The 26,737-nt window shown below is 38.9% G+C and overlaps 1 protein-coding gene across 2 annotated transcripts in view; it reads right to left on the bottom strand.

Annotated features, from left to right (window-relative positions):
• ADGRD1 (adhesion G protein-coupled receptor D1) overlaps positions 1–26,737 on the bottom strand; it is a 161,296-nt gene that overhangs the window by 106,555 nt on the left and 28,004 nt on the right. For both annotated transcript variants that reach the window (XM_076352987.1, XM_076352984.1), the window contains 2 exons: positions 25,933–26,008; positions 21,782–21,923 (listed from right to left, as the gene is read on the bottom strand). In XM_076352987.1, coding sequence (XP_076209102.1) covers positions 21,782–21,923; positions 25,933–26,008 — 218 coding nt within the window. The remainder of the gene's footprint in view (positions 1–21,781; positions 21,924–25,932; positions 26,009–26,737) is intronic.

Raw genomic sequence — 26,737 nt, forward strand, 5'->3', positions numbered from 1 at the left:
CAATCACAGCTCACCCACCACCTTTGATCAAACCCAGTAGAAGGAATGAAGTTATTGTTTGGATCTTGGAATCAAGACCATAACCCATCAAGGTACTAGTTATATAGGAGAAACTAAATACAGGGAGTTGTAGGCTTTCAGTCTAAGACAGCTTCTTATTTTGCAATTTTTAATTGCAGGAATAAGCACATCTATTATTGTAATAATATGGTAATTGTTTATTTTTCAGGTGGAAAAGAGGAAATCGCTTAGCAGAATGATAGAAAAAAGCTTACAAACACCTTAGAAATGTCATAAAAATGAGAGCAGAAGAGCAAATTTCAAAGCAGTGACTGACAGCGGAATCTTAAGAGCGGGCAGACTCCTGTGCCTCTATAACCTCCATGCAGGAAACCTAGAGCTGTCACAAACAGGTTTTACTCTGTTACACTAGGAAACAAGAAGGATTTCAAAAGAGACGTTCTGTTCACAAAGAAAACAGGAAAAAAAAGCAGGGTACTAAAGGGTTAGCTGTGCTGGTGTCTTTTCCTGAAGGCGATTATTACTAGCTGATCCACCCAGAATTGGAACAGTTAAGCAGATGTGGTATTTGAGCTGTGTTTGGTTTATTCGACACACATCTCCAGTGATAACATTTTCAGGAGGAAAATCATCTCCATTGCCCGGTGCTCTCCATCAAGCGCATTCCTCCCCCGGCCTGGACTGGCACCGCCAGGCACAGCGGTGTTGGAAGGCGCTGCCTCATTGCTAACATTTTCTTAAAGTCTGGAGTTTTTGTAGCTGGCATGAGCAGGACAGAATGAATCCTGGAAACTACTTACACAGATTATACCAAAGGAATGTAGGGCAAGGATTAAATTATAAATCAAAGTGACTTTAAATGAAATAACACAGCAGGTTGTGATGACCATTTGATATGGTCATTAGTACCTGACTTTCAAGATACAACAGAGGAATAGGTGGTAGATGTGAGAAAGAGGAGGAGACTCCTGGCCTGGCTGAAGGCTTGTATGATATCCCAGGTAGGGTCTACATTCCTCCTCCTTCCATCTCTCCAAACTACCTCTCCTTGACTTGGTGCCTAGAAAATCTGGTCGCCTTAATATACAGTTGGCAACAGATCACTGTAAAAGTCCACACTGACATCTGAAAGTGATCATTTTACTGCCCACACTGGAGGAATGTTTCCCCGCAGGAATAAGGAATTTTATGAGTGTTATAAAAAGTTACTGGCACTACAACGTATTATCACTGCGGTATAAATTACTGATCTGCATGTCCGCTACGGGCCAGCTAGGATGGCAGCCAGAACCATCTCTCTGCTCTGAAAGAGCCGCATGGGCAACTGCCTCCCTTTGCAGCCTTCATCCTCAGTGCCACCAGTGTATTCCTCCTCAAGAGGGATGGATCCAAACCAGAAGGCAGAGAGGGGCAGAGCAGAAAGCTCTCGCATCACATATCGATCATAATACAACTGCAGCAGCAGAAAATGTTTTGATCACATTTGTCTTGCTGCCAATAAGAGCAAAAACGTAGCACCCTTTTTCATCAATAGATACCAAAGCTGCAGTTAGTTTTGCCTTACCCTCAAGCTTGGAGTAAATTAAATAGAGTATACTTGAATATACTTAAGTATACTTAGTTCTTAAAAATATAAGATACTTAGATTCTCATCAGGCCATATATTTCAGCTGCACGATTTCTTTTTTTTTCCAAGCGCTCTGAAATTTACCTTTATTTTTAGCCAATGTTTTCCTGAAGTTGGCAGACATTCTGTGACAGAAGGAGATATTGTATACAAAATGCAAAATATTGATATCTGTACTGTCCCTCGTATTCCCAAACCAAACGTGCTTGAGCCATCTCCCAAGCAAGCGTTACACACCAGCAGTAGCAGTGTGGGGAGGTGGCACCTTGCCTGGGGCAGTTCAGTCCCCCTTTGCAGGGAGCCGAGGGGTGCGGGCAGGCACCTACGGTGCACGGTAAAGCTAACGTAAATGCAATCTGTGCCAACCCACGCTCGCCCAGTGCAAAAGGGGAATCCAGCTGAGAGCGTAGGCACAGTCGGATTCCTATCTGGTCCTTCACTTTGGGGGAAAAAAAGAGCATCCAAGCCCTGATCCATTCATCAGGAGTTATGTAACTGAAGTAATACCGAATTTTGGATCCCGTAACTTAGCACAAACTACAGCTAGATGATGTGTCTTCATCTCCTGTTCAGAAACCTAGTGCTATGAGGCAATGTCATATAAAGAATACTGTCAGACAAATGAGAAAGACTGCAGCTCAGACTGAAACAATTAATCTGTATGCAGGGTTGTCAGCATTTCCCATTAGTTTGGGAGCTTCAGCCTTGTCAGTGATTCATCAGTGGTTCCAAGACACATTTTTATTTTCAGAGTTCTATAGCTCTGGGCTGAAATGTCACATTTGTGGTGTCATCAAAACATATAAAATCTGGTTCAGTCATGCAAGAAAGAATATGAGGAAAAATAAAGGACTTCTATAGTCTCAGTACCTTTCCCTTTTAAAATTTTTTCTCTGTCTTTCCAAATGCATTCATTAGGTTTAAATATTGCACACTACAGAAAACCCAAAATGGGGCAAGTTTTTCTCAGCAAGCAATCCAAACTTCAATCATTACAAATATAAATCTCCATCTCTCATCTGCACAGCCTTTACTAAGCACAAACGGTACCTCTAATTCCTTAATGTGTCTCTGTTGCTCCCCTCACCTTATTGCCCACAGCAGGGAGCTTCCCCGTGAGCGCTGATCTCCTTAACTTTGCAGTGAAGTAAGATGCATAGAGTGGGTTTTAGCTGAGCAAATCTAGACATTTATCACTCCAGGTTCCCTTCATATCAGCGGAGACAAATAGGAGTAATTCAGCCAATACATTTTAAACAAATACTTTGGCATGAAATGGATCATATCCTGGAAGAACTAACATCCCTTCTTGACTGCACAGATAGTCTGTGCTGGTGATCAAACGTGGCGATGTCAATTATATAGGATGTTAAAATACGAAAGTCTTACTCAAACACACCCTGAGCCAGGTCTTCACATGCAAACAGGGTGCATGCTTCATTCACATAGAGGGTAACTGAACATCCAAATACTTTTACAGATCTAGCCCTATGCATTTTCTGAATTGCTGTAGGGACCCGCTGGAATAGCAGTCAGTGAACAGTCACTGGATTGTTCTCCCTATCTCTTTACCCTTGGAAGGTCCAATAAGAGTTTTGTCTGCTCTTCATCTAGTGTGAAGGGCAGCAAATACACCTCTAACATTTTGGCTTAATATTCTACAATTCAGAAGCTATCTAACTCTTTGCTAGCATTAAGATGCACGCTGCAAAAGTCAGTCCTAAAAAGCTGTGGCATGAATGTAAAATTCCCTGACGATCTGGAAGAAAATTTGATGAGAAAGACACAGAAGTTCAGATATCAAGTAATAAAATAATGTTCTACAAGACTTGCACACCAGCAAAGATAGGGATGAAACGCGTGCAGCAAGAAAGCGTAAACGAAAAGCAGCTCTTTTAGAAGTAGCACTGGTACAGAGTCATTGTATTGAATAATTGTCTTTATACAACTGATCACTATATTTAATCCAGTAAATCTCTGGCGGTTTTGACATGTCATTAGTGAAGACAGAGTCTCAGGCAAATATGTATAAAACATGAAGAAATAGTAGATACCTAGGAAAAAATGTCACAGCTTGCAAGAAATGCAAAATTTGGCATTTCTGCTTACTCTGTAACTTGGAGATGTTACATCTATTTTAGATGAACGTGGCGACCAGAAAAGTTGCCTGTCTGTAACACATTGTACCTCTGCTTTAAAAAATACTTATGCATTGGTTAAGATCATTATTATATAAATAAAATCTTTCTAACACCAAAGGAGAAAATCTTGCTAGGTCTTCTCAGAGAGGATAAGGAATCTCCAAGGACTCTGTTCCCACTGAGAGAGCAGCTTGCAGGCTGACAGTGTAAGGTCCAAACAGCGTAAGAGAATCGTGGCTTGGTCAGCCACCACCTTTGATCTTAAGGCATAATAAGAGAACCAGTTTGGGATGTTTCATAGACTTCCAAAGAAGCAATGAGCAAGTTACCCAGTAACTCTTTTTATACTCAGGATTTGGCTGAGTTTTCTGGGTTTTTTTACTGTATAGGTTTTCAGAATACACATCTGTTCTGAGCATTTCAACAACATGTAAAATTCAGGACACCAGCACCTTTGATGATCCCCAAAGTCATGGATTATTCTTCCTTTCTTCACTGAAGCAGCACAATTTTAAGTCAAGAGCCACAGTTAAAAATTTGGCTTTTTGGAGTCTGCCTTCCAGGAACAGTCTTCAGTAACCACTTAAAATTTGCTGCTCTGCTAAATATTCTTGCCAGTACATTTATTTTCTGTTGGCTAGCTGATAGTTGCAGGAAGCAAACTTTAAATTTTTTTTTTCTCTTAAGTGGAAGAATATTTATGGCTTTTTTTAAAATAATATTTACTGAGCTCTAACTTTCTTCAAGAGAAAGCCAAAGAATGAGTTAATATATATAAATCCAGTTCTGGGATATACAAAATATTCAAGTTGAGGGAAGTAAAAAGCTAATCAACAGCCTGCAGACTATGCCATAAGAATGGAAATATACAATAAAGAAATAGGCCATACACTGAAGTTGTGCTTTTGTTCCCTTGGGTACAGACTTACCACAATAAAGCACTAAGTCTCTGCAATTCTGTTTATAAATTTTACTGGAAATATTTTTATCATTCCATCAGGTTTGATGTTCACAGGATACACTTGGGTTTGATATTTGTGTGGTTAGCTGAGAAATACATGATTTAAAGCAACATCACGTACTCCAAGGTGGTTAGGTTAAGTGTGAGGTTACATGTTTCTTACAATAAATAATCAGGCTTAATAACACATTTATAAGGAGCGTATTCCCTCCATGCTGCCTTCAAGGGATCATGCAGGACTTATATACTGAATGATTTGCCCACAGCATCCCATTTCACCCTTCCCAACTGGTCATTCCCATGCTGCTTTTTCATTCCTGTACGTTTTAATGCTAAAGAGAAATCTACAAAAGAAAATAAGGCAGAAAATTCCCTGGTAGACAAGTTATGTACCTCTAGCCAGGATTTAAGGGCAGGAATTTCATTGTCAGGCACAGACCTGTGCTTGGTGCTGCAGCTGTGCACGCTTGCGCCGACGACTCCAAGCAGAAACGTGCACATGCCGAGCGGATGGCTGCATTGAGAAGCATCCTCTCACAGCTGTGTACGAATGCAGCCTGCATGGGTGTGCACCTTCATTGCTCCTGCCAGTTTGGCTATGAATTCAGTAATAAATGGGCCTTGAGCATCTAACTGAACCTCACTTAGCAAAAGCTTTGACCCGAAAGATTAAAAGTTAACCTAACCTTATCACATGCCGAGCTCTGAAGTGAATGACTTGACAGCACTCGGCCATTTTCCAAGAGAACTCAATCCCACAGAGGATGCTAAATTTATGCCTATTTGTCTCACACTGGCAACTGCTCCCAAGAGCAAAGTAATGCTTCTCGGAAACAGAAATGGTGTTTATGCTGTATTTTCTTCTGCTATATTAAATTATTCCCTCGATGATTTTCTTCCTTCGCCCACACCTCTTTTACCCCCACTAACACTTTGTCTAGCTCTTGACAGATTTTCAATGTAAATATTTCTACTCCTTGAAGGAATTTACACAAAGCCCAACTGCTTTGCTAAGGAGAAATGTGTGAAGCTGTCACAGCTCCTTGGTGACAGTTTAGGAGGACTCAACACTGCATTCACAGGACCAAGAAAGGGAACGTTTTGACCTCCTCTCTAAGTGTGCTCTGCCGCTCACCAAACAACTTCAGTTTAAGAGTTAAAGTTTCAAAGCTTTTATATGCCAGTCTGAAATAATGGTCTGAATAAACACTACCATTTTTACTGGTAGTGTTCAACAGGTTTGCAGTAGTCACATTTTTGCAAATTTTAGCAGTTTTTGGAAGTACGATGGCTGTACAATAACGCCCTGGGGGCCGCTGTGGCTGAGTCTGAGAATGTCTTCCCTGGAGATGCCCTCAGTTAGTGCAAACTGGCATCATTTTATTAACTTCTGTGAACTCCTGCTGATTGACTCCCTATGAGAACCTGGTCCCACTAAATGTTTAGCCAGTTTCTATAACTATGTTTTCTCCCCAGTTTGAGCAAGAACAAACAAGACCGTTGGACTAGAAAATAGATCATCACAACATCACAATAGTTCCATGTATTGAAATCAACGGAAATCAGAACTTTAACACTGACATAAATCTAGGGGAAAAGTTTTGTATGAATCACAACACAACCATTACATAGAAAGTGAAACTGAGAAATCGGAGATAAGAATAAAAATTCAATACTGTTCTAGCTTTTTAATTACTTGGAGTGTATAATTAATGGCATTATGTTGCAAGGCTGACTTTCTTGACAAAGAAAAATCGATCCAGTTCTGAGGGCCTTTAAGTAATACTCCTAAAAGAAGAATTATCATTTGTCTGCCATATGCAAAAATCAAGAAAATTTATTTTTAGGTTGGGGGGGGGGGGGAACACTAGGGGGGGGGGGGGGGGGGGAAGCTTTCTCCCAAATCTGAAATTCCACAACTTGTTGAGGGTAGAATTGTCATCCCTAATAACAAGTGGGAACCAGTAAGATTTAATCAGTGTAGCTGAATAATTACAAACATCGCTCAGGAATACCAAATTCCCTGGTGTGTCTGGTGCTTTGTTCAAACTTATTCTTTTGCTGGCTATTCAAGCTGTATTTGATACCAATTATCACAGCAGACAGAAACAAGGAATGAAAAATACAGCTCCTGAAATTATCGCTATTGAAATTATTTAAAACATCTTTAGGCTAACAAAAAATCTATTGTAAAAACTGTTGCCAAAGACCAGCATAATTCACACAGTCTAACATGGACCAATCCATTTCTTAAGTGCCACAGGATATTTTTCCCTTGTAACTTTATTAATTAGAAACCTCCTTGAGCATTCAGTTCATACGTTCTCTACCTTATAGCCACAGAGAGACTATGAAAGGAAAGTGTCCACTGTGCACGGGTGCGTTGCAAAAATGTTAGATCTCACAGAGGCTTTTCGTACCAACCTGTAATGCATGTCATAATAACCTCTCCAATGCACGGAGAAAAGGCGCCCTGATGCTTTACACAACCTCTTCCCTTCCTCCTATTTATACGGAGTGGGAGTCCTGAGGTAGCTCACAGTAGCATCTCCAAATTTTTGGTAGTATCACCAGTTATTACATCATTACACTGAACAAAGAGGTTTGGTCACAGTATACAGGATTAATTTCACAGCTCTTTGGTTAGCATGAATGCAAAATAATGAAGTTAATGACTTACATTGGACTAAAAGCTAGAGACTAAACATTTTTCACTAGATAATAAACTGTGCATCTAGGGATTAATTCCACCCTATACCCTTACATGATCTGTCAAAGTACATTTCATCAGCCTAACCCTTTAAGTTCTTCCTACAGTGCGCCATATATAATATAAATACAAGGAATGGTTTAATTCTAGGATGGAAGCATTATATCTTCCTTCTACCAAAGTAGTCGGGCTTAGTTAAAGCCCTACATTATCTGGCACAGGACTCTTGCCTCTTTTTCAGCAATATGGAGTTTAATATTAACATTAAGCAGACATATAAATATATAAATAGCAGGCTATAAGATGACTAAATTAGGATAGATGTAGATATATAGGTACAGATATGACAAGCCAAAAAAAAATTTACCAGTTGACCAGATTAGACTCGCTCTAACTAAACCTGAGAATTTATTTTAACCAATATGGGAAATACTTACTATTTCTTTCTCTGAAATCAACCAATAGCTTTTTTACTAAAAAAATCTGTGCCTCTGAGATGTTACTTTCTACACTTATCTTCATAAGGATTTCCAAACTGATCTTTATAGAAAGCATATTCTATAGCCCCCTGCATTAGTTACATGCATGAAACATCTCCGGGTACAACCCTAGAAGAACAAATAAAAGCAAAACATCAAAATCCAATAATCTGAAGAAAATAATTCTCAAAGAAAAAAGTGCTTAGAAAATTAAAAACCCAGGAAAAAGAAAGAAATTAAAAAGGAGAATGTAGGGAATATTCTTTTTAAAAGAACAGGTTATTATTCTGAATTAGAACTTTAAACTTATCCAACTCTCATTTACTGCAAATTAGTTAAATTTATTTCTATTTTGTTTTATTTGTTCATGGGATTTGTCTGTTTATGATTTTCACAACTCCTCTCTCTCTCCTTCTTTAGCACTAATACCCAACTTCAGCAAAGCGCTCGGCAATGTGCTTGATTCAAATCACATGAGTAATCCCTGTAAAACACGTTGCTACATTCTTTGCTCTCTCTCCTAAACTGTGATGCTCTGATTGTCATACTGAAAGTGTTATCATATAAGCCCTGCCTTCGTCCAGAGTGCACTTTCCCCTTCAAAACATATGTTAGTCATTAAATGATAGCTTGAACAGATCAAGATTACTGAAATTTATTGCGAGTCACTGCAGAGGAGGAAGGTATGCAGAGCTAGCTTCGGGGTGAGTCACTGAAATGCAGTTCCTCTTGGCTGGCCCTGTCCCGATAGGAATCTTGTTGCTGACCCAGCTTGTGTTAGCCTCTTAAATTGGGAAGGACTCTACTTTTTTTTAACCAAAAAAAAAAAAGAAAAAGAAAAAGGGAAAATCCCTCCTTAGCTGCTGCACATTTCCTGGTAGAAAAACAACTCCAAGTTTCTATTACTAGCTGTTAATATCATTATCTACCAGCTCTGTTGCAAAGCAGAGGCAGTCGAGTTGCAATGTCTAGTGTAACAAGCGGTGGGGAGGAAAACAAGCAAAACCAGAAATTTACCATCCACAGATTTCTCTAAAGTATGACTCCTCTGCTATTTCTGAGCTAAAATTAACACTGTTATCTAAGCCAAACTTTTTATTTATAGTGTGTGAACTAAATACAAGCGTTGTTTTAGATTGGTGATGTTACTGCAACAGACCCTATACTTAGCCATACTGCTGCCTTGTAATAAGCACGGTCAGAGCCACAATGCAGTATCAGGTGACTTCGGTTTTGCTTTAGAAGAAATGCCACTGTGGAAAGGCAAAGGCAGATCACGCTCACCACTGCGGAGCAGGTGCCTTATTTTTCCATTGCTGGTTAAATGTAACAACTCAGGAGCACAATAAAAAGGGTAGACTTCCTTCCAAAATCTGTGCAATTATTTCTGTACTAATGCTGCTAATCACCAGCAGCAGAGCAATAATCTTTGCCTCTGTTAGATCGTATAACTGGTATCTCTCCCTCAACCTTACCCGCTTTTCTATTAAGGTTGTCAGGACTCCACTCTGGATGTGGATTGTATTCTAGTTTTCCCATTCAGTGGTCCAAGGCAATATTCACAGCATTTGAATATTATGTGAATATTTAAAGGGAAAAAAATCAATTTGCATTAAGTGGACTTGTAGAGTTTTGCAATTCCTCTTCTTACTAACTATAAATTCATTCCTTTTGGAAACCGCCCACTACTTCTTTATCACCAGAACAGCAAAGTTGAGGACAACTTTTCAACCCTAATTATCACAAACTAAGCTTTTTCAGTTCCACAAAACCATACTGAACTCCCTTGCATGGGTAATGTCTGACGTGTGTAACATGCCAATATGCAACTTACAAAAATTCCTAGTCAGAACCCTCTTAACCGCAAGCCAACATAGAGGAGCTTCATGTTCAAAAGTCTTAAATAGTCTATGATTTAGATGTACACCCATATGAATAAATTTCCTGTTACCATCCATATCCTTCTAGAACTTGTGCTCTTTTGGACACACACACAATAACAACAGCAAAAAAAGTGATTCAAGGGATTAAAAAAAAATAACCTACGGCCTTTCCACAACAATGTTCTAAACCAGAGTATGTGCATTCTTTTCAAAACTTGTTCCATCTTCACAACAGTTAGCCTTTCATTGCCTTATCATTTTCAGTACATTTTTGCATATGTTTCCAAGGCAACAGAATATAAATCAGGAAGACAAAACCAGATTTAGTATATTTACCATTTTCTGGACCATCATTTGTTTATATGCATTTAAATATCGGTCATTCCTGCCACATAAATCATTTCCGCAAGCTTAAGAGGTTTCACAGAGACATGGGCAGACATGCCAGAAGTCTAGGAACTTGAATACAAGCGTGTGATAATATCTTGGATTGGCAAGCAAGAAACATAAACCCACAATCTAATAGGCAAAAGAGCATGAGCAAAGAGTTCAAACTGTACACAATAAAAGTAGCCTAACTCAGTCAATACTAATGTTTTGAAGTCACCACCAGTGAAAAAAAAATAGCAACTGTTACAGCAGAGTATCTCAAGGAGAATGTACAACAGGTTATTCAGATCCCATACTACTGAAAGCCATAAAAAATAAATTAGATTAAATAAATACAGAGTTGCAGATGGCACTTCAGCTGAAATAACTAGTGAGAAATTTTCTAGTGAACTTTCTACTTGTCATTTACTTAATATGCATGCTGACAGAACTTTGCATTTTCGGAAATTATTTGTACGGAGGGCCTTTGCTGTATTCCTCATAAATATAGGCCCATTTAACTGCTAGGACTCGTCCTGTGCAACGAAGTGGTATCACGGCAATCCTGCCTCCCACAGACACACGTGATGACAGAGACAGGAAACTGCCTTAAGAGCAATTCTCAGCACTTAGGTACATGGTCTACTCTGATTTAATCCCCGCCATATGTGAGAATACAGTAAAAAATAATATGATGATAAGTAGCTTAGGAAAATCTAGATCTTAAAAGCTTGCCAGTGTGCGTAAGGCTTCCAGTATGAACCCAGACAATGTATAATGTGACGCAGCTGAAACGTGAAGGATCAAACCGTAACAAACCAAGGAAAACAGACAAGGATGTCTGTCTCAAACTTCCCTCCACCACAGTAACTTATCTGGGATCTAATCACATTGATCTGGAAGACAAACTGAGTTGAACCTGCCTAGAGTTAAGTCAATGGGTCTAGAGGGTCCGGAAAGTCCTTTCTCTTTTTGCTTTTACATGGATTATTCAAGATGTAACTAATGGAGAGAGCGCAACGCATTTCTACTCACTAAAAACTACTGGCTGCCAGTACAATCAACAGGCAAACTATCTGAAACAAATCTTCATTTTTAGTCTTTGGACTTGATTCTGTTTTCTCTTCAAATTGTTATGAATAATGGAGTTGTACCAGTCTGAAAGCAACATTAGATCACCATAGAGCGAGGACTGAAAGCTTGGCCCCATGGGAGTCAGCAGTTCTACCATGGATTGTAATTAAATCAGAATTTTACCCTTTATATTTCATATATCTCTTTACAAAACAGTTTTGAAAACATACTCTCTCCAAGTGTCTGACTCCAGTGAATTTGAACTTCTCAATCAGCAAAACTATTTCTGACCCTTTTAAAAAAAAAAATAAAAATAATTTGGGCATTTTGAATCTAAATCCAGCTTTTTGTGATTTCAACTGCTACAGTTTACTTCTGCCACTTCCAAACAGCTTGACCCCATCAAGAGAGATTTTACAGGATCCATGCTCACAGTGGGGATTAGGGAATGGTGGTATGTTATTCTTACTTTTCTGTTCATAATTTTAAAAATCAAAATTATTAACATCTGAATGTTGGCTACTTCACCTCTGCAGTAACTATTTTCATAACATTGAAATATGTACATATCTGTATTAACATTGTGCAAAGAAATACAATGTTTTATAGCAGAAACCCTGACAGTTCATTAAATGTAGCACAACTAGCTGGAACTCCTGCAGTAAGCCATCACCACACGCAAGGATGTTTTGAGCATGTAGTCACCGGTGAAGAACTTAAACAAGAGGAAGTAAATTGAATTTAAAAATTGTGCTCGCGGCTGGGACAGAACTCTACATCACTGGACCAGATTTGATCACGCCAAATATAAACCCCATAATTTTCTCTTCTCTGCCTGTGACAAATGTTCAATCAAAGGCAGAGTGTGAAGTAGCACAAGACACCACAGTTCTGTACAATAGGATAACTGTGGAATTCAGTTCTGAGTTTATAAGTCAGCAAGATTTTTCAAAGTTTATTGCTTGGTATTGACTGACCTCCAACTGCTGATGCACTGTCACTTGCAAGCAGAACTTTGAAAGAGAAAAAGCAGATACTTTTTGCTGTAGATTGATAACACTTGGTTCCAGTCACCAGTGGTTATTTTCTTTAGGCAAGAGGTAATTTTATAGATGCTAAGTGGAAGCTAGCATATAAAATTACCCACATGCCCAAAGAATAAAAGTCAGCAACTAAACCTAAAATTGAAAGCAAACTTTACTTCCAGACTTCCAAAAACATTCAACCGCTTCATGATGCCCTCAGTCCTGTTCCAATATCCACCTCAAAGGCAAAGGACTCATTTACAAAGAAATATTGAGGACTTCTTTCATGACAAATAAGTTATAACACATGGAAAGTATTGTGCCTCCAAAGGCTTAAGTCTGTTCTGACATGGAAATGAAACCTTCTATGAATTACAGCTTATTACAATGCAATCCTGATTCTTACAACAGGCAATCTTCAATGTGCTTAATGAAAATCTATATTTTTTGTTACTGCGCCTTTCTAGGCTTTTAGAATGGATTCCTATGAGAAAATAAGTCCTGGGATGTTTCTGTTAATAACATTAACAATACAGAACTATTGCTCTATTTTTAAGAGATGCTGTATATCATCATAATGACTATTGGTATTTTAAGGTTGCCCAGGAACAAGAAAATTAGCTGCAACTATGTTCATTTCTCATTTGAACTCAATGGATTTTCTGTATTCTTTATAGCAAAGATTTAACTTGTGTAACAAAGCGCCGAACTTCACGTTGATTTTTAAATTACAAGCTTTATTATTATTTTTTCTTTTTGCTTAATTGTGGTACACTCCGTAAGAGTCACAGTTTTAATTGTAGTTTATTCAAGTTTTTCTGGCAAAGTCCATCCAGTGAAAAATTATACCCTTGTTCTGCAGATGTGGGCAAAAGTCATTGTCTCGATCAATATATAAATTAGTCAACATTTAACTGGCCATAAAAATAAATTGGCTCCACATTGATTTGTCTCTCTCATGGTAGCACTAATATTTGTGTACAAATGGGAATTGGTTCTTCTCTCATTTTATTTTCCTACCAGTAATGATGTTAAACAAATCTTGGGATATGGCACACTGCTGGCCAGGCAAAAGACAACAGAAAGAAGGATGATGTTCAGGTACCTTTTAGAGCCAAAAGTCCCATTGCCTCATTAAAAGCTCAATGAAGATGTTCCTTAACCTTACCTCTATCTCCCTGAACTGCAAGAGGACCACCAGCACCTTTTTTATAATGGGATGTCCTGGTTTCGGCTGGGGTAGAGTTAATTTTCATCCTAGCAGCTGGTACAGTGCCGTGCTTTGGATTTAGCATGAGAATAATGTTGATAACACGCTGATGGTTTAGTTGTTGCTAAGCAGTGCTTACACTAGTCAAGGACTTTTCAGCTTCCCATGCCCTGCCAGTGAGAAGCTGGGAGGGGGCACAGCCAGGACAGCTGACCCAAACTGGCCAAAGGGACATTCCGTACCATGGGACGTCATGCTCGGTACATAAACTGGGAAAAGCTGGCCGGGGGGGCCGCTGCTCGGGGACTGGCTGGGCATCGGTCGGCGGGTGGTGAGCAATTGCACTGTTCATCACTTGCTTTGTATATTCTTTTATCATTATTATTACTATTTTATTTTATTTTGATTATTAAACTGTTCTTATCTCAACCCACCAGTTTTCTCACTTTTACTCTTCCAATTCTCTCCCCCATCCCACCAGGGCGGGGGGAGTGAGCGAGCGGCTGGGTGGTGCTCAGTCACCGGCTGGGGTTAAACTGCGACATGGGAGCACATTTAAGAGAAGAGGAGGCCTAACTTTTCCCTGCACTTTACTGTCTCCAAAGGAGTACCCCAAGAGAGCACTTCCCAGGCGCGCAGGCTGCATTTACAATAATGAATGCTGATGCTCTCATATAACTCCTGGTTCTGGAGATTTAAGAAAGTCACATAACAGAATATGAGATGGGATTAATAGGAAAAGCTGATAAAGCTTCATTGATGAAGCGCTCTAGCGAGGAGCTTAGAGGAAGGAGGTCACTGAGGGGTTCTGATGGGAAGCATTCATCACAGACAGTAAAAGAGCAGAAGCAGAGAAATGATCGAGAAAGGAGTTGGTCAAAAAATGAGGAGAGAAGCAGCTGTTTGAATGATTCAGTGTAATAAAATGGTTGGAAAGATTAACACTTCGTGGTGAGGCAGACAACTCCCCAAGCACTATGTTTGTTAAAATGAACCACATGGAGCAAAGGAATGAGATGGAACAATGCTAAATCAGTCCTAACTTGGTAGTATCTTAGTAAAGCACATTTTTTCCCAGAATCAAACAAATCTTTAAAATGGCATTTGCATTAAATATATTCGGGGGAAAACCAGCTACATTAAGAATTCCCAATTCGCATCTAATCTTCATGTGAGGCCCTCTCAGAGAGGGTGTTTATAATTCTCCAAAACTGCAGCTGCACATGTTCCCCTTCTGCAAAAAGGAAAGGGAAAATAAAGCCCTGGAGAAAACTACAGAAGCCTCGGAGTGGTTGAAACTAGTGTACAAAAAGTTTTCTTCTAGCCGTAAGGCAAGTTTCTCTATGGTGCCAGTCAACAGTAAAGGATCAATAGAGCAGTGAGCACAGTGTGCTCTGGTGCATCATCCAGGGTATGAATGTTCCCCTTTTGTCTCATCACCTTAGTCAGTTCTTTACCCTCTCTGCACCAAATATGCCTGGATTTACACCAAGCTGGTATTTCTATGTGCTGAAAGACGGTCAGCTGTCTTGTCAGGAAAGACAAGAATTTATAGCTACTTTGTCCCCAAGGCAGTGTCAAAAAGCGACTTCAGTGTGGTCAAAGATCAAGGTCTATGCTACGTAGCCATATGGATTTTACAAAACACTGGTGCAGTTTTACACCATTTCTCCCTCTGTTGCCTCTTCTGACACTTTCCAGAGCATGTTGTGTACACATTTTAGCCTTGACATTCATCTCTTCTAAATTTCTACCCTGTGCCGTAATTTCTTGGACCATATAAGTGAAATGTTGGTTCTTCTCTAGTTGCTCCTGCTATGAAAAACATCTTGCCAGAAACAGAAATTTTTTGAGGATAATCATTTTACAGAATGTACTGTTGCTTCATTACAAAACATCTGGACAGGTCGAGATTAAGCCTTCTTCAGCTGCAAACTACTATCCGTCTTCACAGCATCCCACACACACTGAAGGTGTTAGTTGATTTCTGTTATATTTTTTGCTGGAGACAGTAGTTCATCCAAGTTGTTGAAGAGCAGTGCATCATCATTTTTAAAATCGGTCAAAAAAATGTCTGTCTTTCACTGAAATGTTCCTGAATAACAACTGACTATTGTAACTTAGTGTATCAACTTCTGTCTCTTAGAGGGCTTAGTTTAGATAAAATTTTGCTGATAAAGAGTAAAATTTCTATTAGAATACTGCAACCTACTGTAATTCAAAAAATGCATCTTTAATGTAACTTGACATCTTTACAGTTATGAAGAACAATGTCTGTCTGAAGACATTGTATGTCCAACATCTGAAGTTTTGTCAACCTTCTTTGACCAAGATGTTGGGAATGTAATCTAAAGCTTTTCCAAAGAAATCCTAGACATTTTGTAAAGTTTAACACCTTAATACAAGCCCATATTCAAATTCTTTATATCCATTCAATACTAAAGCCGAAATGATAGGCCTCAAGGTAGTTCCACTAAGGAGCATGGATCTAGCTTAACTGTATCTTTACTGATTTGGTCTTTGGACTTGCTATTAAAATTACCAATGCACGCGCCAAGCTGTAACAATGAGTTTGATGTGAGTTCCTATCCAGTAGGAACATAGCCTATTCTTTCGGTTCCAGTTCATCAAGGGCTTCCATGAGTACCATGCAGTCACATTTTCAGCCATGATACTTATTGGCTAGAGGAGCAATGGTTACCACTGTTGATCCTCTTACTATTTCCCTTATTCTCACTCCAATCCTCCTTGATGGGCTGGAAGCATTTCAGTCTCCAGAACAACAGAGACTACCACATACTACAACCTGACCCAATCAGCAGGTGTATCAAGGGAGCTGGTAAGTTTAGAGGAAAATGTGTGTTCACACTGAATATGCTGCAATTACAGGCAATACTAGCTGTCAATGAACATAATTTTCTTGCATTACAGCCTTTGTCTGATAGCTTTTCAGGTGAGCTATAGAAAGAAAACAACGTGTATACATAGAGCAAGCTCCTCTCATTTTTTGCGCAGGTGTATGTTGACTGGCAAGACTGTATTATGACAAACATTGAATCAACAGTATAAAATACTTAACGATATTTAAAATCCCATTATTAATAAAACAGCTTAACAGAGTGACAACAATAGATCTGTGTCTACAGTGTCACAGAGTACTACTGGTTCTCTGCCATCTTCATCTTGTGCCCTAGGCAGTGGGAAGGAAGGGACAGTCATTAAAAAGATCCATGAATATAATTCTGCAATATGTAAAAAGTCTCAGTTAAAAAGGCCCTCAACAATCCCTAAATATCACAGGACAAGCTATCTTATATCTACAGAGAAGGAAAGTGAGAGTTGCTTTTCACCCCTAGCTATGTCATTGTGTTACAAAAGTGGACACCGTGGTTAGAAAGAGCAGATAAGCATTCCTCAGAATGGCAGAAAGAATAAAACACTTTATCACTTGATGTTCTTACGCAAAAAAGTTAATTTTAAATCCTTGATGAAGTCTTCTTGCAAAACAATCTTTCTAAAGCTGTTAATGTTTTCATAAGATAAAGGAAAGAGTAACAGAAAAACCAGTTTCAGGGATTGTGCAACAAAATAAACTGTTGTTAGAATAGTGACAATTAAAACAAAAATAACACCATAAGAAGTAAAACGTACATGTCTATCCTATCCACAGGGAGTCTTTACTTCTTAAGAAGAATTAAACAAGTAATATTTTTATCATGTGAAAAAATTGGGATGACTTATTCATCCTGATTCATGAGAATTTCTATTTTAAGTCAGAAAAACTTTTTCCACTAATGGAAGCTTGACCAGAAAATTTTCTCCCTGCTCTGTTGGTCGAAAGAATGTTGACCAGCAATATCGGTCCCATGAGAATCCAGCTGCAAGCCTGAACATCAGGGCCTAACGGCTGTAATTAATGATGTCCTCTCTAATGGAGGTGAGCCTGTAGTCTAGTCTCCCTAGTCCTTGTACCCATGAACTTAACAGTGTGTGTATTAACTATGAGGCGACTTCTCAGCTCCCGTGCTCCACAGCACCAGTTTAGCCTCCAGCCTGTCCCCCAGGCTGGGCACCCATCTCTGCTGGGCACTCAGTGCCCACTGCCCCATGGTGCTCTCTAGAAAAGGAAGCATTAACATGTCATTTATAAATATTCCCTGCATTCTTACCTAATTGTTTAGCTATTAGTGTCAGTTTGTATTGCCTTATGTTTCAAAAAGAAAGAGAAATTTAATCATCTCACAAGCTCTTAAAAGCGACGTAAAAAATGCAGACAAGTTCAGAGAAACCCGGAGAATCCTTGCCTAAGAGAAAATTTAACTAACAGTGAGTAAGGCTGTGGAATGATAAATGCTCTGTGAAGTTTTGATTCAAGAGGTGATACTCAGTTCACAGACATTTTCTTTGTAACTATTTCCTAAAATAGACGTTTCATTTTTCTCCCTTTTGTTTTCTGTTGCTCAATGATTGGCATTTTTCCTATACACACTAGAAGAAAAAGAATTAAAATTTTATTAAGCTGTGCCAAGCATCACTACAATCAGTAGAAGAAACCATATTCTCCTTTCACTCCTCTCATTTTTCTACTTGTGCCATCCAGTAGACTCCATTAGAGTAGCTATTACTAAGTCAGATCAACTGAAAAAAGTCAGACTCAAACTTAAATTTTAATAGAGAAAAAATATTTGTTTGGACTTGTTATTTTTTATTTTGTTTTTCTTATTACGCTTTCCTCTCTGTTAAACTGAGAACATTATGTGGACCACACAGGCAACTATAAGAATGAGATTGGTATCCATTTCAAATGTTTCTCCCATTATTATAAGCAAGCAAGCAGTATTTTAATGGATAAAATGGGTTTCTAAGCCCGATTTTATGCTCTTGGTTTAATCGTTATAGTCAATCATAAACTTACATAAATAGCTTGACTGTCACTCTTTATTTTAAAGTACATACTTTAACAAAGTGATCTTGCAGCCAGAATTTCTTTAACATTTTAAATTCTACTTTTATTTCATGAGCGATCATACTCAACCGAATGAGAGTGAAATAATATGTAGTATGATAGAAAGGACCTGTGCTGCTATCATATGAAAGATTTCAGACACATGCAGTCATTTCCCGATCTGCTTAACTAAATTCACTTAAATTTACTTGTGTAAATTTGCTTAAGTAATTTACCCAAGTAAATTCACAAGTAACTTGTCTAAATTTATATTGTTTAAAATTATTCCATGGAATTCATTGGAGCTTTTTAAAATCCACAGTAGTGTAAAAGAGAACAGATTTGGCCCACTGTTGCCTTACTTATGCATAACCGGAAGGTATGATCTATCCATCCTTTCCTTAATATTAAACATACCCGCTAATTAAAAGCCAGAAGAGAAATTATATTCCCAAAGCCATAGGTGTCAGAGGCAAGCAGTCTTCCGATCAAATTCAATGTATATACCACTTCAGCAGAGCCGCACACATTCTATTCACAACTCCTTCCTACACGTCTTCCCCCCAGACAAATGTTCAGTGTATTTCTATCTACACTGTATCTTTGTTTCTAAAGATTACTCACAGAATTTGGAATCCATGTATAAGATACCCAGAGGCATTTGGGTTGGTTCTGTTGCTCACTGAGTAACAGCTTTTTTTAGCAAATTCACACCAACAGCAAAAAAATACAAGAAAGGCAGAGCAGAAAACTAGATGCACTCCCATTGCCCAGATCTCAAACTATTGCTTTATTAAGTCTCTTTACAAACTTTTACACCTAGTTCTCCTTTTAAACACCTATTCTGACTCTAAATTACACTATTCCACCGGGAAAACAAGGTCTATGAAATATGGAATACAAAAATTTAAATAAAATACAGATTTTCTGTTTCAACACATTTGATGATTTCAGAATGTTTTGGTATTTGAAAGTTTTTAGCATTTGGATTTTTTACATCTGATTTGGAATTTTAAAAGGAATTTTAGAAACCAAGCTAGGAGATAGACAAAGTGCTTCACCGTCAGATAATACTGAAAATAGGTTCTGGAACAAGCATAGAAAATATCTCACACAGTTGCATTTAGTTTTGATTTGAAAAACACTGGAGAAATGGATATTTAGTCCAGCATGCGACCAGTTTCTAATTCAAGTCCACAAATTGTTCAGGGGTAAAAAACACAATGAGATTATGAATTTTCTAACCGTGCCTGAACAGGTGTTAGCAGGATTAGAACCGTACTTGTGGAGCAAAACTTCATTGCATCCCTTGAACTTCTCGTCAAAGTAACAGGATGGTACCAGTTAATAAGATGAAAAAGCCAGCCGCAGATTATTACTGGAGGGAGTAAGTAAGCAGGTGAAAAGTTCCCTGTCTTTCAGAGGGGTGTGCCTTCTGTGCTTTCGGGGTTGTATGCCTAAGAGCAAAATCTAGCACATTTACTATCCCAGTACAGTTTATTGAACAGAGTTTAAGATCGTGCTCACTACACGTGTAGAAATATTTTCCCCCTTATAATTAAAATTCTCAGAACTTTAAATACAAACGTATTGACATGTATTTATGGACTGATTTCAGACAGTACTGAGCTACTTTTTCAATGCTGTTAACACAATGGGATAAGTTCCCCCATTTCCCGCGAGGATTTTAAAAAATAAAATAAACAAAACAAATGCAGACACAAAAAACCCCACCAAACACCAAAACCAAGTCACACCTGAACAGGTGTTAGCGGGATCAGTAAGACCTGAACATTCCCCAAAATGGAAGTAACTGTAGAAATATTATGGTAGATAATAGATGGCTGCCTGTGAATGCATGGCCCATCAGCAATAAGAGCTCTGGAAGAGAAAACAGTCACTCCCCTAATGCACAACGTTATTCACACACGGCTCTAGGTAGAGTCTGAAACTCCCAATCAACCTGTATCTGTTATACACAGGATATGTTAGACAGACATGTTCATACCACATTTTCATGGATTCTGCTGACTAAAACAGGGAAAGAGACAGATGATAAATGTAAAATTTCTATCTGTATACCAAGATCCCAGTGATCTTCACAGTGAAAGTCAACACGCATAAAGAAAAAAACCCACAGGTTTAACAGCCTGCTAGTAAATCATCATACTAAAGGATGGGGAGGTACCTGAATAAATAACGCAAAGTACATCTTATAAATGATCTACACAAAATACAGAGTCTTCACTTTGCAAGCTCCCGCCTCTAAGAGGCCACTAGGCCTCCTCATTCAGGAGAGTCCTTAGTTTGAAAAACTGTCAGCAAAACAATACTTTTCATTTCTATGCCTTAGGGTTTTTTCATATGTTTGTTTTCTGTCGCCTAGTCCATCTTTATCAGAAGCCCAACAGGAAGAATATAAACTGGCTTGAAAACAGCCGTTGAAAGAAAAATATGATAAAATATTCAGAAGAACATCTAAGAGGTGTTTTCTAGGAAACATTTAAGAATTGAAATCTGTCATTTCCATTCAACACTGTAAGTAGGTCATAGATGCTGCACGCCTTATGCCAGCACCTCAGAGTTTGAACTCAACTATTGTCCGTTCCACTGACACGACGAGATGCCTTTTTCTCCAAGAGCAAACAAAACCAGCTATTTTTCCAGTTTCTTGCTGTAATATGTTAATTTGGTGAAACTGAAATGTCTTACCAAAATTGGTAAGTTTGAATAAAACTTGTCTCCAAGTTTTCTCAGATTCTCATATTTCTTGTCTCTTGTTTCTCAGATTCAGAACGCTCTGCTCTCTAGAAAGGGCAGTTCACACTAGAATAGGGATTTGAACCTGCTCCACTCCTATCCTAGAAGATGCTCTGCCCATCATACTTGTAATTGCCCTTGGAGGAGTTCCTTCCCTGGGTTTATTCATGAGAACGTTCAAAACTCCTCACTTATCTCAGTGTGGATTAAGACCAAAAGCAAAAACCGTAAGTGAATTCTTGTGGTTTGACAGCTCTAATGAGAATTCATACCATCCTATTGTAGATTGCACAAACACATCCATAGAACAATACATACCGAAAGGCCTAAAGCTATACTTGTCACTTCACCTTCTTTTTCAACATGTGCACTAATCAGCCTTTTGCAGTGATGGAAACAGGAGTCATTGAAGTGTAATGGTTGGAAAAACATAATATTGTAGTCACAAATGCCATCTGAATTGCTACTAAAAGTGCCCACAAAAATTACAAGAGAAAAGCAAAGAAGTCATCACAGACACCAAAGTTTTAAACAGCCCTGACGATAGCCTAAACTGGTAGTTTCCATTTCACTTACCAATTTGTGGGTGAGCTGGATGGTAATAAGGGGAGATCCTGACAGATTGTGGGACAACTTGGGTAGAGGTTCCACTTTGATAGAGATAAGATAACTGGTTGCTGAGATCATATAACCTTTGTAGGCAGCAGCTTCAGCAATCCTTGGAAAGAAACAAATATATTAGGCAAGTAGAACAACACAAAATTTTTTTAATTCATCCACAACACCCACCACCACAGGAACACGGGACCTCCTTTTTCCATTCAAGTCAATGAATTTCTATAGGGGAGCAAGATCTGGCCCCAGAAGATCCTACAGGACTAGAAGCAACAGCTACAAAGTATAGGGAACAGCTTTAGACATTAGGAGACTCAGTATCGTAAGTATTCCTTCACTCTGCTCCTCTTTTGCAAAGGTTTACAAGCCTTGCTCAAAGTGCTTTAGACAATTAGAATCCTAAGTAAGTGAGTAAGGGGTCTAAAAATAACCTAACTAAGCAAAGCAATCCAAGTGAGGAGAAAACTTGCGGGGGTTTCAGGCCGTCTAATTAAACGTACATATCAGTGTGTAAGACATATTATATATAACGCATCTAAACATATACGTAGGAATATATTTAGAAGTAATTTATAGCTTTGCTTTGAAGAATTGATTATGTCCAGTTAGGTTTGTCAGAGAGTAACTCGGGTCACAATACAAACAGCTGAACCTGACTAAAACATCTGATTAGTCCAGGTAATACTTTTTTCCTAGGCTGAAGTAATTCTGCAGTACATAAGAACCCTTTTATTTCTGCTTTCAACTAAAACTTATGACCGGCATTTTCGCACATTTAGGAGTAACTAAGATCCATTTGGCTGTAGGGTAAAATTTTTTACATTATCAGTAACAAACTGTGCAGGAGTAAAATGGTCTCTGTCATCCACCTCTTCAGGATGTGAATGAATGGTATTTACTGTGAGAAATATGAGCCATGGCAAATTAACCATCAGTGTGGGTTTCCAAACATAACACACCACTGGAAAGAGCCAGTGTACAAAGCACATTAAAAAACATCTCATTTACACCTGCCACCTGTTTGCAATGGTTTCTTGTTTTTCTTTCAGGGGGAAAAAAAAAGTCATCAGACATTAAAATAACTTCATTCCGAAAACAACTTCATTCAGTTCCTCAGCAAGGTCAAATAAAACAGAACGCATTTAGCACAACCCCAAGCACCAGTCCTTAAGTTCTGACCACAAAAAACCAACAGTATCGGAGATTACTTCTGCTTCCAGTAACCAGCATGTGAATTGAATTTGTTAATCTCAGGGCAGAATCTTCTAATCTGATATGAAAAGTTTAGAGAAGGACTCGTAATGCTAAGTGGGTCTGTCATCCGATTACCTTCGGTGGGATTACTACAAATTCACACAAACAGTATATGAGCGGGAGCAGAACTGGGTGCAAAACCTTTTTTTGTTTTGATTTTTTTTTTTAAAGAATCAAAACTGACTCCCCTGAGAAACTGCTATTTATGTAGTCTGAAAATAGAAGTCATCTGTCTGTACAGCACAAAAGCTCCAAGAGTTTTGGGTTTAGCTTTCCACCACAACAGAAAAATAAAATTGCCCTTAAGAAGAAAATGGACAGGCTGCAAATTACAGGTGTTCAAGTAGCCCAGTGCTAGAAGGAACATAAAAGAGTCTTTAAAACAAACTACTCTGGGAAAACGTTGTTATTCTAGTGAAATGTAAGCAAAAAAGTTATAATAGTACAGCACAAAAAAGAAAACCAAGCAGGAGAGAACTGCATGCTTATTTTTAAAACAATTTTTGAATACCTGGGGTTTGATTCCACAGAGGAAAATCGCTAAGCTAGCATTCCCTGTATTACTAGTTTTTTAGATGCTGTTTTGGACAGATCTGCATCTAGAATTTTATAGACCTGAATCGGTAATGCATTACATACTGCAAATAGTTCAAATAGTTTGGATTAGTTATAGAAATCTAGATGTTCCTTCTCCAGTGTCTTTGTTTCTCTTTAACATTGCAGCAGGGCCAGGTCCTTCCTTCTCAAAAATGAGTGATAAAAATACATACAACTCAGTGGAACAGGAATGGGTCTCCAGGTTGTCCTATTCCACAAAATTCAGAGAATGTACACAAAGATGACATAGCTGTTTTATTTTCCTATTTTAGAGCCCCAGGAGCTGTAGACTCTATCACAATGCATTAGAATACAGTGTTTTGACATGCAGCGTCTTTAATCATATTGTGTTTGCTAAACTTTGACCTAAGTCAAGACCATATTAATGGTCCTGTACCTGGGTCAGGGCAACCCCCAGTATCCATACAGGCTGGGGGACGAAGGGATGGAGAGCAGCCCTGCCGAGAAGGACTTGGGGGTACTGGTGGATGAAAAGCTGGACATGAGCCGGCAATGTGCGCTCACAGCCCAGAAGGCCAATCGTATCCTGGGCTGCATCCAAAGCAGCGTGGCCAGCAGGTCGAGGGAGGGGATTCTGCCCCTCTACTCCGCTCTGGTGAGACCCCACCTGGAGCACTGCGTCCAGCTCTGGAGCCCTCAGCATAAGAAAGACACGGACCTGTTGGAGCAGGTCCAGAGGAGGGACACGAAAATGATCAGGGGGATGGAACACCTCTGCTATGAAGAAAGGCTGAGAGAGTTGGGGTTGTTCAGCCTGGAGAAGAGAAGGCTTTGGGGAGACCTTCTTGCAGCCCGTCAGTACTTAAAGGGGGCTTATAAAAAAGATGGCGGCAGACTTTTTAGCAGGGCCTGTTGTGACAGCACAAGGGGGAATGGCTTTAAACTATAAAAGGGTAGATTTAGACTAGATAGAAGGAAGAAATTTTTTACGCTGAAGGTGGTGAGGCACTGGCCCAGGTTGCCCAGGGAGGTGGTGGATGCCCCATCCCTGGAAACATTCCAGGTCAGGTTGGACGGGGCTCTGAGCAACCTGATCTAGTTGAAGATGTCCCTGCCCACGGCAGGGGGGTTGGACTAGATGACCTTTAGAGGTCCCTTCCAGCCCAAACTATTCTATGATTTTATGACTAATTCTCTTTGAGAAGTTGAGATTATAAGCTTATTATCTTAATAAACTGTACTGATCCTCCTGTTTGAAAAACATAAGCTGTCATAAATTATTGCCTCTATTTCTTCACATCAGTAAGAAATATTGCACGTTAATGACATGGTTCCTTTACAGCCACCTGCTAAGTGCCCTTTTTATGAGAGAGCAGGGTAAACAACAGTACAACTTGCAACTTGATTTAAAAATGCTATTTAGTAATAGCTGTGTGATTATCTCAGTGTGATCAATCTGGTCATAAGCCAGGACTTTTTACCCTGAAGTTCACAAATGAATTCCTGTGATCATGACCTTCCGTGTAGCTTTATGTAAAGAAAGGGAGGCAATCCCTGCCATTCATGACAGCCGAGATGCTGCATCTTTCCTTCTGCTGTCATAAACGACACACCGAAAAGTCACAGATTGGAAAAGACTGAGAGCAAGTGTAAACTAATCTACGCACCCCAGTGCAGATCAAAGAAAAACATAAAGTCACACTAGCTTAAAAGGAAAATTTAATGATTTACACGAACAGCCTTGCAAAATTCCCTGGGGAACTCTATTGCCGAGAGGTATACAGCTCTGCATTTACTTTATCTTATCTGCTAATGATTTCATTGATGCAGCATATAAAACAAAAGGTCTTTTAAGCATTGCCTGGTCTCCTGTTGTAAAATTACCTTACAGGTTTCTAGGATTAGGATTCAGATTTTATCTAAAGAGGGATGTTATGTTTTCTTACTTGCTTCATTTTAGTGCAAGCTTTATCTTTATATGTGTCAGGAAAAAAGATGTAATTTCCTTTCATGAGGCAGATTAAAATTATGAAATTCTAATACCAGATATGATGAACGGAAAGAGAAGACAAAGAAAGGCAAACATGTCGCTACAGGAATCTATTTTACTGCAACATACAGTAAAACATCTAATGTAAGCTTTAATTTCTCTCTAGTTAATGACTACATGTCCTCAATATTGCAGAACCAAGATTATGGCTCATAATTTATTTACAGTTGATATTGATATGACTGCTATAAAGGTGTATCACTAAGGTAACAAACAAGCTGTTACAGCATGAGAGGTCTGAGATACTTACTTGGTATCCATAGGGTTGATATTATGAAAGAAATAGTGCATGTTATGGTAAAGCAGGCCGACAATGGTAATCCAAGCTGTGAAAAGGGAACAGGGGTTATTCCTCAGAGCAACAGTTGTAAGCAAGAGACACTGCTCTCCTAGACCTGAAAGTCCATGTTAGTTAAGAGCCTTGACTTCTGTAGACTTTCATATCTTTGCTTTAGCAGATTTCTGACTGTTCTTTTAAGTAAGTGAAAAAGTATGAACACCTTGCAGTACGGCACAGGAGACAGATATCAAAAGTAAAATAGAAGGATGCCTGCCCTGCGCAACTGTACTTCCGAAATAAGTTGTTGAAGTAATCAGTTGACAATTAGAAATCCCCCACGTAGCACTAGAAAGGGTCACATGACATGCCAGAGTCAACGTCTCAATGGTAGCTACAGTAATCTCAGGGCTACTTCACCACCACCTACATTAACTGGCAGCTTATGAAACTCAAACACGGGCAACCGGTTTCCACTTTGGTTGTCTGTTTGCCACCTGCATTCCAAGTATTTATGGGTTCTCCAGCATCTGAGTGAAGAGACAGATGCGTATTTTCTAAGTGTCAGCCACACAGATGTCTTTCACTATCCCTCTGGCTGGGTTCCAAGTATTTATAGTGTCAACTGTTTAAGGTGGAATAATGAATTTTTAGGTTAGCTCATTTGGACAGTGTAGAAGTGTGGCCTGAAGGCTGAAATTACTCAGAAGTGAGCTTTAGCTGGACAAAAAGAGTTAAACATTTAATGGGCTGGATCATTTCAGGATACCAAGCATGA

The sequence above is a fragment of the Aptenodytes patagonicus genome, chromosome 15, assembly GCF_965638725.1.
Source record: "Aptenodytes patagonicus chromosome 15, bAptPat1.pri.cur, whole genome shotgun sequence".
Taxonomy (NCBI): domain Eukaryota; kingdom Metazoa; phylum Chordata; class Aves; order Sphenisciformes; family Spheniscidae; genus Aptenodytes; species Aptenodytes patagonicus.